Source organism: Petaurus breviceps, unplaced genomic scaffold, assembly GCF_028583685.1.
Source record: "Petaurus breviceps papuanus isolate PSGF00001 unplaced genomic scaffold, PetGlider_PUasm1.0 140, whole genome shotgun sequence".
In the NCBI taxonomy this organism is placed as follows: Eukaryota; Metazoa; Chordata; class Mammalia; order Diprotodontia; family Petauridae; genus Petaurus; species Petaurus breviceps.
Window position 1 is genome coordinate 41,387,768 of NW_027185698.1, and position 15,337 is coordinate 41,403,104.

The 15,337-nt window shown below is 38.8% G+C and overlaps 1 protein-coding gene across 5 annotated transcripts in view; it reads right to left on the bottom strand.

Moving 5' to 3' along the window:
• The window catches only part of RGS12 (regulator of G protein signaling 12), a 257,451-nt gene that overhangs the window by 61,774 nt on the left and 180,340 nt on the right, over positions 1-15,337 (bottom strand). For all 5 annotated transcript variants that reach the window (XM_069070709.1, XM_069070712.1, XM_069070704.1 and 2 more), the window contains 7 exons: positions 13,129-13,272; positions 10,947-11,126; positions 8,796-8,949; positions 5,855-5,931; positions 1,785-1,979; positions 1,283-1,356; positions 189-315 (listed from right to left, as the gene is read on the bottom strand). In XM_069070709.1, coding sequence (XP_068926810.1) covers positions 189-315; positions 1,283-1,356; positions 1,785-1,979; positions 5,855-5,931; positions 8,796-8,949; positions 10,947-11,126; positions 13,129-13,272 — 951 coding nt within the window. The remainder of the gene's footprint in view (positions 1-188; positions 316-1,282; positions 1,357-1,784; positions 1,980-5,854; positions 5,932-8,795; positions 8,950-10,946; positions 11,127-13,128; positions 13,273-15,337) is intronic.

Consider the following 15,337-nt stretch of genomic DNA (forward strand, 5'->3'; position numbering starts at 1 on the left):
TGCAACCTGACCTGGAGGAGGGATTACCCATGCTGATAAAATCATGGCTCTTCCCAATTACTGAAGATTATCTTTTATAAGAAAAATGGAGAATATCAAGATGAGAAAAATTCATTGAACAGTATTCACTTATTTAATTTAACAGGCAAGTTATGTGGAACATGCAGCATAATTTAAAAGATACTTACTAGTCTCACCACAAGGTCACTAAGATTCAAACCATACTTGGCCACTACAGGCCGCAAGACTTCAGTGACAGGCTTGGTGGGCTTGGCCTTCAGTCCCACTGACCTATTAATTGGGACTAGATCAAGCCTAGGGAAAGGGATGGAAATGTGCTGAGAAATTACTTGCAAGAAATACATGTAAATCTATAGAAATCTTCATTTAAAAAGATAGCTCCAATCAATAATAATGTTTTAAGACATTTGCTCCTTGTCATCTGTTAGTATTATCCGACACCTTCTTACTTTCAACTATGTGCATTAAAACTTTTTTTAAATTCCCAAAGAGTCAATCTGGAAATGACTTCTTTCAGATTTATATTAAGGTCTCGTGGTGTGCATAATACCTAGCATGAAAAATAATTAGTTACTTAGGTAACTAAATTATTTTAAAATTTAACCTAATTCTTCTCTTTGGACCTAGAGATCTAACAGTACCTTATACTTAGCACTTTAAAATTCACAAACTCTGTTCCTCATAAACCAGACCCATTAGGTTGCATACCGATTTTACAGATGAGGAAACTGAAGTTCAGACTTGTGTATGGTCCCACAAATATTAAGTAGCAGAGTCAGGATTCAAACCAAGGTCTCTCCCGATTTTCCTTATTTAGTGTTCTTTCTTCCCTACTAGGGTATGGTACCAAGAAGAAACTAAAAAGATTCACTTAAAGACAAAGAAGTCAAGGTTGCTGCTCTGAGTCCTCTCCCAGGGTCTCCCCTGGTTAATCAAGTATGTTCTAAGGAAGTTGCTCCCAGAGCAAAGCAGAGCACTGGTAAAAATGGGAAATCCCCATGGCTCTGCCACCATGCCTGCTGCCTCTCTGCTCCATGGCCAGTCTTGCCAGGTTTTGTTTATGTTCCTGTCCAGCCTTTGATGACTAACAGCACACGGAGGGCAGAACTGGCTTAATTACACTGCTTTGCCATTTATGTTGTATAGTTTTTAGCAGCCACACACAGAACAAAGGTAGTGCCTACTTTTCACTTCGTCATAAAAGCAACTATAATAACTCTTAGAAACATCAGCTAAGTTGAAACCCATTTTTTTCTCTCACCGGAACAAAGTGCGTTTTTCTAAGCGTAGGTCCCTGGAATCCAAGATGCTGCTGTCTTGGTGAAGCACTAACGGCTTCAGGGCACGTGAAAAGAACAAAAGCAAACAAAATTAAAGTGGGAACAAGTATCTTCCCCTGAAATATTGAACAATATGTAATGGAATGCACAGCTGTGCAGAGAACAAAAGCACAGCTTCAAAAATAGCCCATCAAAAGAGAAAGAAAAGTTAGCATTCTTTGCATCTAAAACTAATAATAGCTTTGAGAGCTTGCAGGAAGCAACATAACATAATTCTCATAATCTGGGCTACTTCAAGAGACATTGTTTGCATAAGAAATACTAAGCAAACAGGGTCAGACATTAAAAAGTTAGAACCAAGTCAGAATGGAGAAAATATTTTGCTAGAATTTTTTTTTTAAACAAGATAAATAAATCACCATCTGTTGCTCTCTACTGATAAGCCCAGGATCCTTTCAAAAATCACAAGTGAACACCAAGTACCTTGTCCCCTCCTACTAAAAAAAGATCCACTGCGGCCACATTGATGCCATGTTTCTCACACAGCCCAGATAATATTTCCTTGATTGAGAATCCAGATTTCACGACCACCACACAAGATGTCCCATCAGGAAGGTTTATGCAGCAGTGTTTGGACAATTTGTCCTTTTCAGCCACTGAGACCCTACAGGTTTCCGACTTAAAAGAGAGAAAGAAACATGAATAAGGTGCTTAAAGTGAATAAGCTATCTCAACTGAAGAACATTTATTGATTCAGGCAAATTGTTATGTATCTCAACAGTTTAATATAGATACTCTAAGGCAGAAGCGTCCAATTCAAATAAAAACAGATGTGTGGCTGCATAGTGACATGGAAAACCAGAAATTAATATTATCCATGTTGTATTATATTTTTACTTTATTTTGCAAAATATCTCCCAGTTACAGTTTAATATGATTGGGTGGCTCTTGGGAGTTTTGTGGCGCCTCCAATTTGACCCGCTGCTATAAGGATTCATGGTTACCTGGGCATCGTCACACCAAAGAAGGCAACAAGCCTTCTACACCTGGTATGGCATTCATGAGTGGCCAGAGTCAAAACAACATGGGACCTGATGACCAACCTTCTAATGTTGATATGTGAAATTAATTGGTTTTGAACTCAGACAACAGGCAGTGAGAACATGTCACTGGGCTCATCTAGCTTAAGTATATTTTAGACAATCACAGTTACTTGTTTCATTGTTAACAAACAGTTATCTACCTAAAAGTGAGAAGTCTAACAAATCTAGACAGTATAGTTCATGCAGAAAGCCTACTAAGCATTTATAAGCAATAGCACAAGCATCACTTTTTTTATTTTAAGTATTAATGGAGGAGGAGGGGTAGCTAGATGATGCGGTGAATAGAGCACCAGTCCTATAGTCCAGAGGACCTGAGTTCAAATCCAGCCTCAGACATTTGACACTTACTAGCTGTGTGACCCTAGGCAAGCCACTTAACTGCGATTGCCCCCCCCGCCCCCCCACACACAGATTAATGGGGAGGGCTAGCTCCTTATCAACCTTCTTCCAAACCAGGAGATACTATATTTTAATATCCTTCACATATAAAAATGGCACCAGACAATGTCTCTTTCAATTATTTTCCCCAAAGCAGTGAGTGACAGGTTGCAACTCTTTGATTTAGCCAACAAATTCTTAATTTAGTATGTGACTGTGTTGTCAACACTATTCAAAAGAAACTATAAGATAAAAATTCTTATCCTCAAAGAGCTTATGGTCATAGGGAGATAGGATACACAGGAGAGGCAGTCAGAGGTTGGTATGGATGACAATGACAATGACCCATACTTCTATGGCAATTGAAGGTTTTCTCCCAACAACCCAACAGGAGGTAGCACAATTAATACTATCCCCATTTTATATATGAAGACAGTTTGGGTTATAGGGGTTAAGTGACTAACCAAGGGTGTTATTCTAAGATAGGCATAGGAAACCTGTGGCCTTGAAGCCACATGTGGTCCTCTAGGTCCTTAATAAAAGGATTTGTTCTGTAAAACTTGGACTCAGTCAAAAGGCTGTACCCAAGGACCTAGAAGGCCACGTGTGGCCTTGAGGCTTCAGGCTCCCCACCCCTGCTCTAAGACTACTCTGCTACATAATAATATAAAACAATATAATAGTAAGAATCAAAATTACATGTCACAGATAACTGCTTTGCATGTTAAAAAGGGAGGTATCATTATATGCTGGAATAATCAGAGAAGCCTTCCTGGAAGAGGTGGATCTTGAGGTAGGCCCTGAAGGATGGCTAAGACTTAAATAAGCAGAGAGAAGGGGGGGGGGGGAAGGACATTCCTGGTGGGGTGAACTACACAAATGAAGGCACATAGGTGGGAGTGACTGTGCCATTCTCAAATGGTGACTGACATTACAACAAAAGGATTTCTAGAGAATGCCATAAATATCTCCCCCACTGGACATTGTGCAGCCTGGCTGCAGAGTTCCACAAAACTCTTTTCTTCAGCTCCAAACTCAGCTCTTGTGTGGGGCAGGCCTGTGTGCACTCAATCTTTGGGCAGACACCCACTCTTCTGGCTGCAAAGGCCTACGGCATGACCCACAAGCAGACAAGCATCCTCGTAATAATAATCCTGTATACTCTTTACAAAAAACTCTGTACACATATTACAAATGTAAAACTTCCTTGATTTGCAGTTCCCTTGTGAGCCACTGTAAGACTACCTCCTATCTTCTATGGAAGTTCTGTAGGAAACCTCCAAGAAGAGATTCCATTTCAATAATGGCCCAGAGGCCATAGGTAATGCTGCCTTTCTGGTCTCCATCACAGCAGCTAATAAAATTCAAAGCAGTGCAAAGGAAAAAGCAATGGATGTGGAGTCAGAGGAGACCTGGGTCTGAACCCCAACGCCAACAAGCTATGACACCTCATTATTGCAAGTGGTCTCCTCTCTCTGTGTCTCAGTATAATCATCTCTAAAATGGGGCTCATCACGTGTACACTCCCTGCCTCCCACGCTTGGTGTGAGGAATGTGCTTTGTGACCTGGAATCACTGCAAAAATGTGAGCTAACGATGATAAGAATGTTTTCTCCAAGACACTTCTCTCCAGCTTTACTGAGGTCCCATCTGAGAGCTTTCTCGGGGTGTGGAGGGCTCCTAGAGGCCGTGACAATGATGTTGCCAAGCAAGAGGCTGCCTGCTGCTGATCTCAGGAATGGCTGAGCTGAACTCCCACAGGCTAACGCGTGCTCATAAAGCAATACATTTTCCAGCTTCGACCCTCAAAAAGCAAATACTGAATGACACGGGCATTTGTGGTCTGTGTCAGCGGAGAAGCTCCAACACACCTCCAAAAGATGAACCCTTAAAGTCTGAGGAAGTGTTTTCTACTCAGTTTCCAAAGCAAGGCTCAGATGCCAGGTCTTTTCGGATGCCACATGCCACTGTTGACTTGTAATGCACAGGCAAGTCCCTGAAATCCTCAGGCTTTTCACATGAACTCCAGCAGTTTGGGCACAGCCTGTACAAGCTGTGATCTTAGGCTATGTTAAGAGGACGTCATCATGGTGATAAGTGACAGAATCCTAAAGATCGTTAAGTGGCACATTCTTGACAGAATGTTCTTCGTAGGAGAGTTTAGAGGACACACTATCTGAGGATCAGCTGAAGAACTGGGGATATTTCTCCTAGAGGTGAGAAGACTTAGGGGGATATCACAGCTTTCACGTTTTCATGTAGAAGAGGGCTCTGCTTTGTTCTGCTTGTCCCCGGAGTGTGTAACTAGGAGTAATGGGAGGAAGCTGCCAGAAAGCAAATTTTAGCTCATTTAAGGTCTTCACATAGGCTACATGAATGAATACTTATCAAGGAGGGTGACCAGGGATCTCAGGATCCTAGATGGAGAGTCTGGAAGAGACCTCAGAGATCACATAGATCAACTCCCTCACTGAAAAGATGAGGAAACTGAGACTAAGGGAGATTAAGTGACTTGCCCAAGGTCACACAGCTAGAACATACATGAGGCTGGATTTGAACTGGGCATTTTCTGCCTTTAGGCCCAGGACTGCATCCCCTGTGCCAACTTATCTCCTTTGAGATAAGAGATCATATCTTTTACTTCCAACAATGCCTGATTTCCTATGTCCTGTATCTATGTAGGTCTTTGCATGTTGTTTCCCCCATTAGAATGTAAACTGCTTAAGGGCAACGCCCATCTTTACCTTTCTTTGTATCACTAGGGTTCACCACATATTAAATACTTAATAAATGCTTGTTGACTAATTGGTTGACTTTATAAATAAGTACTCAATAAATATTTGTCCACTGGCACATAAAAGAGAAAAGATCCACTCAAACCAGAACATTTACTTCTGTTATGCCAACTTTCATTATTAAGTTGGGGCATTTTTTGGCGTGTGTGGTTATAAGACAAATTTTAATCCTTGTGAATTTTGGTGCTAAAGATAGCACAGGTAATGACTAGTTTCATAAAGATTTTATCACCATTTAAAGATAAATCCATTTTGTTTCTGAAAAGCCATAATTTACCAGGTCAAGGCTTGCAGCAGAAGACATGGAGCCTTGTGATTCACGTCGATGCAATCCTCCATTAGAATGAAGAGTATCTTTGTGGAGAAAAAGAAAGTTAGAGACTGCATCCTTAGTCACCACGGCAACAGAAAAGTTTTGTTTTGAAATTTCCATTTACTATCAAAACCACAATTGTCTGCATACTTCTCCAAATCTCTACTTTGCTTAGCTACGGAGGTCAGGCTCTACAGATGTTGACCTATCTGAAAAATGTTATAAAAGAATTGATTCATTTGATTAGGTGATTTGTTTTCTGATGGGACTGAAAATATACCTTTCAAAATTCTGACAGGTCAAATAAAGCTAGGGAATTATATTCAAGGGCTAACATTAATTGTATTCATTATACAGAGTAAATGGGGTCAAGAATCCATTTAGAATTCTGATCTCAAACTATATTTACACTAACCTCCAAATAACAGCAGGTACTCAACAACATGGTAGATAATCCTTAAAGACTCCACACCTGTGCTTTTGATCACTAAAGACAGACTTCCTAAATAGCTTGTTTTCAGAATGTCTTTTCTTCAAAGCATTTTCATTAAACTCCACCAATTTGGACTAATTGCGATCTAGGCCTGTTAGAATTAGTGAAAAAAAGCTTGAATTACTGAGCATTTTAAAAGAAATACAACTTTCATTTCTCCAGTTATACAGTGTTCCAAAAGAAGCTAACAAAATACTGCCTGGTAAAGGTTAAGGAGTTTGCTGAAGTGAATAGTGATTTTAAATTATCTAGTAGTTTTGGAGAAAACAGCAATCATTTGTACGTTAGAAAAACCTCTAAAGTGTTTAAGGGTACTTTATTTTCTTTAATGTTTTAAATATTCCTTCATAGAATTGTTTATAAATCAACTAACAAATTTCCATTAAGTGCCTTCTATATGTTGAGAGTGATGTGGTAAGACACTAGAACTGGAAGCAGAACTGGTTTTGAATGCAGGCTTCCTGACTGTGTGACCCTGGGGAACTCTGAGACTCAGTTTTCTCATCTGTAAAATCTAATTTCTCTTCCAACTCTAAAATTGGATAAGAAAAGGTAAACTTCAGTCATATGCCACGAGTAGTATAACAAAAAATACACTAGATTTGGAGCAAGGGGTTGATTTTGAATTCAGGCTCACTAACTGTGTGACTTTGGAGAAATCACATAAGCTCTGTGGGACTCAGTTTTCTAGTCTGCAAATGGTTAGAATAGATGATCTCCAGTTTTTCTTCTAACTTTAAAATCTTATCAAGTTACAGTAAATAAAGAATCAGCTAAGAAAAGGTGAAGTTCAGTCCAATCCCTTCCTAAAGTATCACCAAGTCAAAATCAGTGAGCCTTAACAACAAGCTCTGACTCTACTGGCTGGGCATTTTTAGCTTTTTTCTAGCATCATGGACCTCTTTGGGAGTCTGGTGATGCCTACGGAGCCCTTCTCAGGACAGTTTTTTTTATTAATGCATAAAATAAAATACATAGGATTATAAAAGAAACCAATTATAAATAAAATGAAATTATAATTGTTTTTCTCCCATTTAAGGACAGGTCCCATGGATTCAGGGTTAAAAACCTCTGTACTACATAATCAAATAATGGCAGTGGAAGGGCCCTTAAGAGATAGAATGAAGAGTGAGAAGCAATGACAGAAAATGGAATTTAGGATTTGTAAGGGACCATAAGACATAAAATACAGAAGGTTACAGCTCAAGAGATTAGAACTTAGCAGTTCAAACCCCAGAATTTTACAGACACGGAAAATGAGAGAGTAGAGAAGGGCCCTGCCCAAAGTCATATAGGAAATTAGTGGCAGAGCTAGGGCTGAGTCAGATTCCCTTGCTCTTAATTAATCCACAGCTCTTACTTACACCAAACTGCTTAGTTCCCATTCATTCCCACTTTTAACATTTAATTCATTCATATGCATAGATAAATCAGATCTATTAGCTGGGTTCCTGGTATACCATACTTACTCACCAGAATCACCCTAGAACAATGATTCCATCTTAGCCTAGAGGCAATATAAGAGACTGAATCAGGTCATTTGGCTTATCCTTTGGCCTTCTGGCAGGATCTTCAATTAAGCTATGCTTTATTGTGGAAAGGACATGTAGGCTTCTACCAGTTACTAGCTGCATTAGCTATGTGACCTTGGGTAATTCACTTAATCTCTGATTCAGTTTTCACTTCTGTCAAGTAGGGATGATACTACTTGACACTACCTACTTCACATGGTTATGATTAAATCAGTGCATAAGCCTTAAAGCATTCTAGAAATATGAGTTCTCATTATTCTAACAATTTCCCCCACCCCTGTTTTTTTCAATCTTCAAAGAAAATTCCACAATTTGGCCTAGCAAAGATCCCATCCATTCTCTCTTTGGCCCATCCCCTATTTTGTGATGCTACCAGTCTCACCTTCACCATCCCCCTCCCCATCCATGTATCCTTCTAGCATAGGAATCTGTTAAATGTCCCCCTTATACTTGAATTAGTGAAAAAGAATGGAGAGAAAAAAAATCTCAAATTTCCCAGCTTTAGTTTTACTAAAATGTTAACTTGGTTGAAGGAACTAAGAGTTTCTAGCTTACAAAAAGAAGATTTAGGAACCCATGAGTGTGTTCTTCAGGTATTCTTTGAAGAGTGCTGTTACTTGAAAAGGGATTAGATTTGCTTTGTCTGGTACCAGAGGGGAACACTAGTAGAGGTTCCAGGGAGGCCAACTTGAGCTCGAGCCCACCAGTGCAATGGGCTGGTTTAGGAGGTAGTGAATTCCCAGGCACCAGAAGAGGGCATGAAACTGGTAATCACTGGTCACAGATGCTGCATGCAGCTCAGTGGAAAATCACAGTGTCAACCACACCTCACAATTAGTTACAGACCAATCGATACAGCCAAAAAGACAATGACACCAACCATGTGAGTGACCCCCGTGTTCCTTCTTCTTCTGGGACCGTCCGGTACTCTTGTTCCTCGACCAGGAAAAAAATGTTCCTTTGCGCTTCTTCTCCCCGTCCTCTTCTCCTGATTCTTCATTGAGAGATCGTCCTGATTTTGACTTTCCACTTAACTGCCATTAAATTTAAAACTTTTTAAAACAATATGTCATGTCAGTGCTATTAAAATGTTAAAGTATACTGGATACCACACAAAAAATATGGCATAAATTTCCAGCAATCACATTAAAACTATTTAAATTCAATTCAACAAAATTTATATTAAATTTCTCCCATATGAACAACACTGTGATGAGTGCTAGGCTGCAAAGATGAAACATGGCACAGGGCTTCTAGTGAGGATACAACATATATGCAGATATTTTTAATTATACCTTTGCATCAGTGAGAATATTTGGGGAGCTGTGTGAGAATGAATTGGAGAGGCAGGAGACAGGAAAACAAGATCATCCAAATCAAAACAGGCAGTCCAAACAGAGGACAAGCTAGATAGATGCTTTTTTCTATATTCCAATGGTTTATACTTATGTAGCGCATGCACACATACATACATACACATGTGTATGTATGTATACATATACACACATTTATATGTATGTATATATACATACACATACAAACATAATGTGTATGTAATTATAGGTTTTGGATATCTATTACGCTTCTATATGTGCCATATTTTGCATGTGCAGGTATACATATGCATAACACACACATATATGTACATATCTACACACTCTATCTATCTATCTATCTATCTATCTATCTATCTATCTACCTATCTATCTATCTATCTATCTATCTATCTATCTGTCTATCCCTTCCCACCCCCACGTATACTAAAGGTTTCAGGGTCCTGCTCCTATATTTTATCTGGCCCCATGACTCTTACCTAGGGTTTCTTGACTTTACACCTATGGATATTTTTGAGCACTGGAGAAACATGATCAGCTTCATGCTGAGAAGATTAATATGGTAGTGTTGTATAGTATTAGAAGGAATGGATTGAGAAGAATAGAGATTTAATGTGAGGAAACCAGCTGGGAGACTGTAAACAATAGCCCCCTGAAACGTAAGCAGGGCTTGAGCTAGGGCCATGATCGTGGGAAAGCTAAGGAGGAGAAAGATAGGAGGGCCATGGCAGAAAATCCACAGGGCCTGGTCAATGACTGGATATGGAGAGGAGGGAGGTTACGGAGGGATGGGAGATAAAGAAGTAGAGGCTACTCTTTCAGGAAGTCTTTTTTATCAAACAGAAGAGGGAACAGCTACAGGGGCAGTGGCAGGGTCAAAAGAAATGTCTTGTGTTTTGTTTTCTTTTGAGCAAAGAGGAAGAGCTGCATGCAGTCCTGGTCAAGGAGGAGAAGGGAGAACATGAACAAAGCTATGTTCTGATCAAGTTAGGAGGGAATGGGATCAAGAATACAGCTAGAGATGCTTAGCTTTTGCAAGGAGAAAGGATACATCTTCCTCAGAACAAGGAGGGAAGTAAGAGAGGAAGTTCACGTTGGATGGCCTATATTTCCATGGTAAAGCAGGAGGAAAGAAAAATCTGATGCAAATGAGAGAGATAGCAGTGGGCTGAGCACTTGAGGAGAGTAGAATGGTCTAAGTAACTGCTCAGGAGTTCAGTTGGCAAGCAATGAGAGCCAAGTGAGATGAGGAATCAACCCAAAGACCCAGCAGAAATCAGACAATATTAATTTGTAGTAGATCTAAGTAGCACAACTTTTTTCAGCATATAGGGTTTTATCTGTGTTTACTGAGTTGAAGTGAATTTTATGATCTCAAACAATAGAAAAAGAGAAGCAAATGTGATGTTGTCCAGGGCTGGGTCATTTGAATTAAAAAGACACACATCAAGGCTCTGACCCTCCTATTAGAACACTGCTTCTAAAGGAAAATAAATTTATAGCCCCTTTTCCAGGAATGTAACACACAATAAATACAGAAATTGCCTATATTTGAATATTTAATATCTTCCAACATGTGCTTATTTCTATTCATTTCATTTTCTACAGTATGATTTTCATTTCAGTTTTTATTACATTATTCATTTTAAAAAACTAACATAGTATCTCAAATCTACTATGAGTATAATAAGCAGCACCTTTTTTGGCGTTGAGACATTAGAGCGATCTGAACTGATGCTGTGTTTAGAGGCAGGACTACTTGGGACCTGTTGTGAATCAGGTAGAGAGCGACCTTCTACTTCTGCCAAAATGCATTCTTGATAGAGCTGGGATTTCAGAAAACGGGTGTAACTATCAAACTTCATCAAGTTAAAAATCTGAAAAGTAAACACAGTGGAACATATGTATGCATGAAGTCTAAAATGCATTACTTAGGCCTACAGTTAAAATGCTGAGTGGGTGAGTGGTAGATGTCAATCAGTCCCATTTTTGAGGACAATGTTTTTGCTCTACCTTCCTCTCAAATGTCAAGGCCTCCTAAAGTTCTTCTAGCATTTACATTTTTGTCTAAGGCCATTTGCCCAGTCCCTTAACACTTTTAAAAACTGCCCTCTCATTTGTTACTTTCAAAAACTGACAGATTTTGATAAGCACAGCATTAGTAATGAACAGATTATCAAGAGTCTACCAACTTAGAACCTTTTATAAGTTTTACTTTACTGAATATGAAGAGACATAAAAAAACAGAATATTTCTAAGTGAGAGCTGCTTTCAAAGTGTCCAGATCCCAAATTAAGACTAACCAAATGCTTTTTCCATCTTGCTGATCCAAATTTGCAAATTGCTTCTCAAACATTGTCAGTTCTTAGACTTTATAGCCTCAAGAATCCTAAACCTATTATAAAGAGCTCCAGACTATCCCGTGACCCTTCTGAACCACAGCTTTGGAGTAGACCTAGAAAACTGAAAGTGGGGTCTGCAGCTGCTATTCAATACCTAAACTCTAAAGCTGAACCCAAGCCACAGGAGTCCAGGGAGACTAAGCAAACATCATTGGGAACACTGTGTCTTAAGTCTGTAAAGTACTTTGTGAATGTGAGCTATTGGTGGTAACAGCCATTTTTTTCTCATAATTGGTGGGGAGGGGTTTTGGGAGCAGGTCTGGATCTGTGATTTTTTTCTCTATGAGAAATGACTATTGCGGAAACTCCCTCCATTAGCACAGATCGTGAACTCATCCGTCCTCTAGTCTTAGAGATCCGCCTTAGGCATTGAGAAGCAGTCACCTGCTCATGATCACACAGTATGTGTTAGAAGCAAAGACTTGAAGAAAGGTATTCCTGACTTAGTCCAGTTTTCTATCCATCACCTTTCTGCCTCTCCATATTCTGTAACTTTCCATAAAGCCTCTAAAGAAAATTTATCCAATATCTGGTTCTCCTAATATTTCAGGGTTACACTGCAATGCAATGCAAAATGCATTATCCATCTGTGGCCATTCATTCTGTGACAAAGAGGAACTTGGCGTCATTGAAATTAGCATGCAGTTTTCCAAATGGTATATAGGCCAATCTCCTCCTCCTATTCAATTCTGGCCTTAGTTCACTGTTCATTTGCAGAGCCTATCAAAGGTATATTAATTGCTAAGGGGATAATTCAATAGGCTATTTATATAACTGCATGTCATAACCTAGGATAATGGGCTTTTTACTCACTTTGTTTTTCTAATGTGGACCATAAGGTTTATTTCTTTCAGTAAGAAAAAAAATTTCATAAGCATGTACTTATATATACATTACACAGTATACATAATAAGTATGTATATGCATATAGATAAGAATACATAAGATCATCAAATCATGGATCTCAGAAGCCATAAGTCCAATCCCTTTCATTTTACAGATAAAGAAACTAAGGTCCAGCCAGTCAGCTAGGTTTTATTAATCATTTTCTATGTAACAGGCACTGTGCTAAGCCCTGGAAGCATTGGATTAAGCACTGGGTTAAGTGACTTGTCCAAGGACATACAAGTACTGGTAGGAATTGAGCCCAAGGTCACAGAATTTATCGGTAGGAATTGCGCCCAACCAGCCCTCACTGGTATTATATTGTGCAGCAGAAGGTTAATATGGAATAAAATTATGGTTGTTAATTTTTCTTACTTCCCAGAACCTCAGAAATTTTCAGGGATTTCCTCTGATTCTCACACCCTTGGAAAGGCAGGAGCTACTTGAGGTGTTGAGAAAGGGTACCATATTTAACCAACAATGGCCCATCAGCTGCTCTCCTGTCATTCCAATCTGTGTTCATGCACACTTTAACAGGAAGGGGCCTACCAGCCTTGGATTCACTCTGGCAAAATCTGGGAGAAGCAATTACCTGCAGCTGTTGTTCCTTGAACATGTCTGGATGTGGTGCATTGAGAATATCATCAGCCAACTGTGCCTGGCTATCGATGTTAACTGGTGTGGTAGCTTTGCTACACAAGAATTTTGTGAAGATCTCACGGGCCCTATAAGAAAGCTAACAAATAAAAGCAATTTTAGGAGAGAAAGAAGTTTGACCATGATGGCACACTAATGATTTGCACAATCTCATACATCACAAAATGAGCTCTTCAACAGAAGTGTTAAAAGATGAATTCAGATAGTTAATTCAACTAGATGAAACATAGAATAAACTAATTCTTTGTATCCTTAACCATTATCCTTAATTAGTACAAAGGTTAAGAAGTTCCTATAAATATGGTCATCTATGGTCATGACAACTTAAAACATGACAGGTCCTGAAAAAAATTAGTTCCCAGATGTGGGTAGGACTGAGCTGAAAGGTAAACAGAGTCACAGTCAGATATATAAGCATTAGAATTTTAGAGTAGAAAGTCACCTCAGGGATTACCTAGTTCCATAGAACTGGAGAGGGAAAGAGATTTGTAACAGGATGTAATGAAAGAATGGTGGACTTTAAGTTAACAAACCTGGGGTCTAAATCTGATTTTAACCTGGGGTTAAATCTGACTGGGTTCTGTGAATCTCAATTTCTTCATTTGTAACTATAATGATTACCCAAGGAGGTGTTAGTGACATACAGAAAGAAAATGACAGGGTTGAAAACAGAAGCTTGGTCTCTAGAGTACTGGAACATGTACTGTTCTTTCCATTAAACTATCATTTTTTGCTGTGAGCTTATTCCTTTAATCACCTTGTTATAACAGGAATAAGCCCAGGACTACATAAATACCCCCAGAAAGAAGGTGCAAGGATTACTTTGCTTTTGTTTTTAAAAATATTTTATTTTTCCCAATTACATATAAAAATAATTAACATTCATTTTTTAAAAAAATGAGTTCCAAATTCTTTCCTTTCCTCCTGGTCCTGCCTCCTTGAGAAGGAAAGTAATTTGATATAGTTTATACATGTGTAGTCATGCAAAACATATTTCCATGTAAGTCATACTATGAAAAAAGTAGTTTTCTCCCCCAACCAAAAAACCCCAAGAAAAATAATTTTTTTTAAAGTATGCTTTGATCTGCATTCAGATGCCATCAGTTTTTTCTCTGGAGGTAGACAGAATTTTTCATCATAAGTCTTTTAGAACTGTCTAAGTCATTCATAGTTGATCATCATATAACACATCTGTTACAGTGTTCTCCTGTTCTGCTCATTTCACTTTGCATCAGTTCACATAAGTTTTCCCAGGTTTTGCTGGGGGCATCCTGCTCACCAGTTCTTACAGTACAATAGTATTCCATCACAATCATATATCACAACTTGTTCAGCCATTCCATAATTGATGGGCATCTCCTCAGTTTCTGATTCTTTGCCACCACAAATAGAGCTGCCATAAATATTTTTGTACATAAAGGTCCTTTTCCTTTTTGTTTTTTATCTCTTTGGCATATAGATCTAGTAAGTGGTACTGCTGGATCAAAGGACAGGTACAATTCTATAGCCCTTTGGGCATAGTTACAAATTACTCTCCAGAATGGTTGGATCATTTTACAACTCAACCAAAAGCACATTAGTGTTTCAATTTTCCCATATCCCCTCTAACATTTGTCATTTTCCTTTTCTGTTATATTAGCCAATCTAATAGGGGTGGTAGGTACCTCAGAGTTGTTGTAATTTGCATTTCTCTAATCAAAAGTGATTTAGAGCATTTTTTTTCATATGACTGTAGATAGCTTTGATTCCTTCATATGAAAACTGCCTGTTCATATCCTTTTACCATTTATCAACTTGAGAATAACTTGTATTCATATAAATTTGACTCAGTTCTCTATATATTTGAAAAATGAGGCCTTTATCAGAGAAACTTGTAAAAATATTTTCAGTTATGATTACTGTGTATTTCCCTCCATCCTATTTTTCTCCTGTTTCTCTTTCTCTCTTCACCCTGTCCATCCTCAGAAGTGTTTTGCTTCTGACTACCCCCTCCCCCAATCAGCCCTCCCTTCTATCAGCCCCCCCTCTTTTCTCATCTCCTTCCTCTCCTACTTTCCTATAAGGTAAGATATATTTCTATATACAACTGAGAGAGAAAGAGAGAGAGAGAGAGAGAGAGAGAGAGAGAGAGAGAGAGAGAGAGA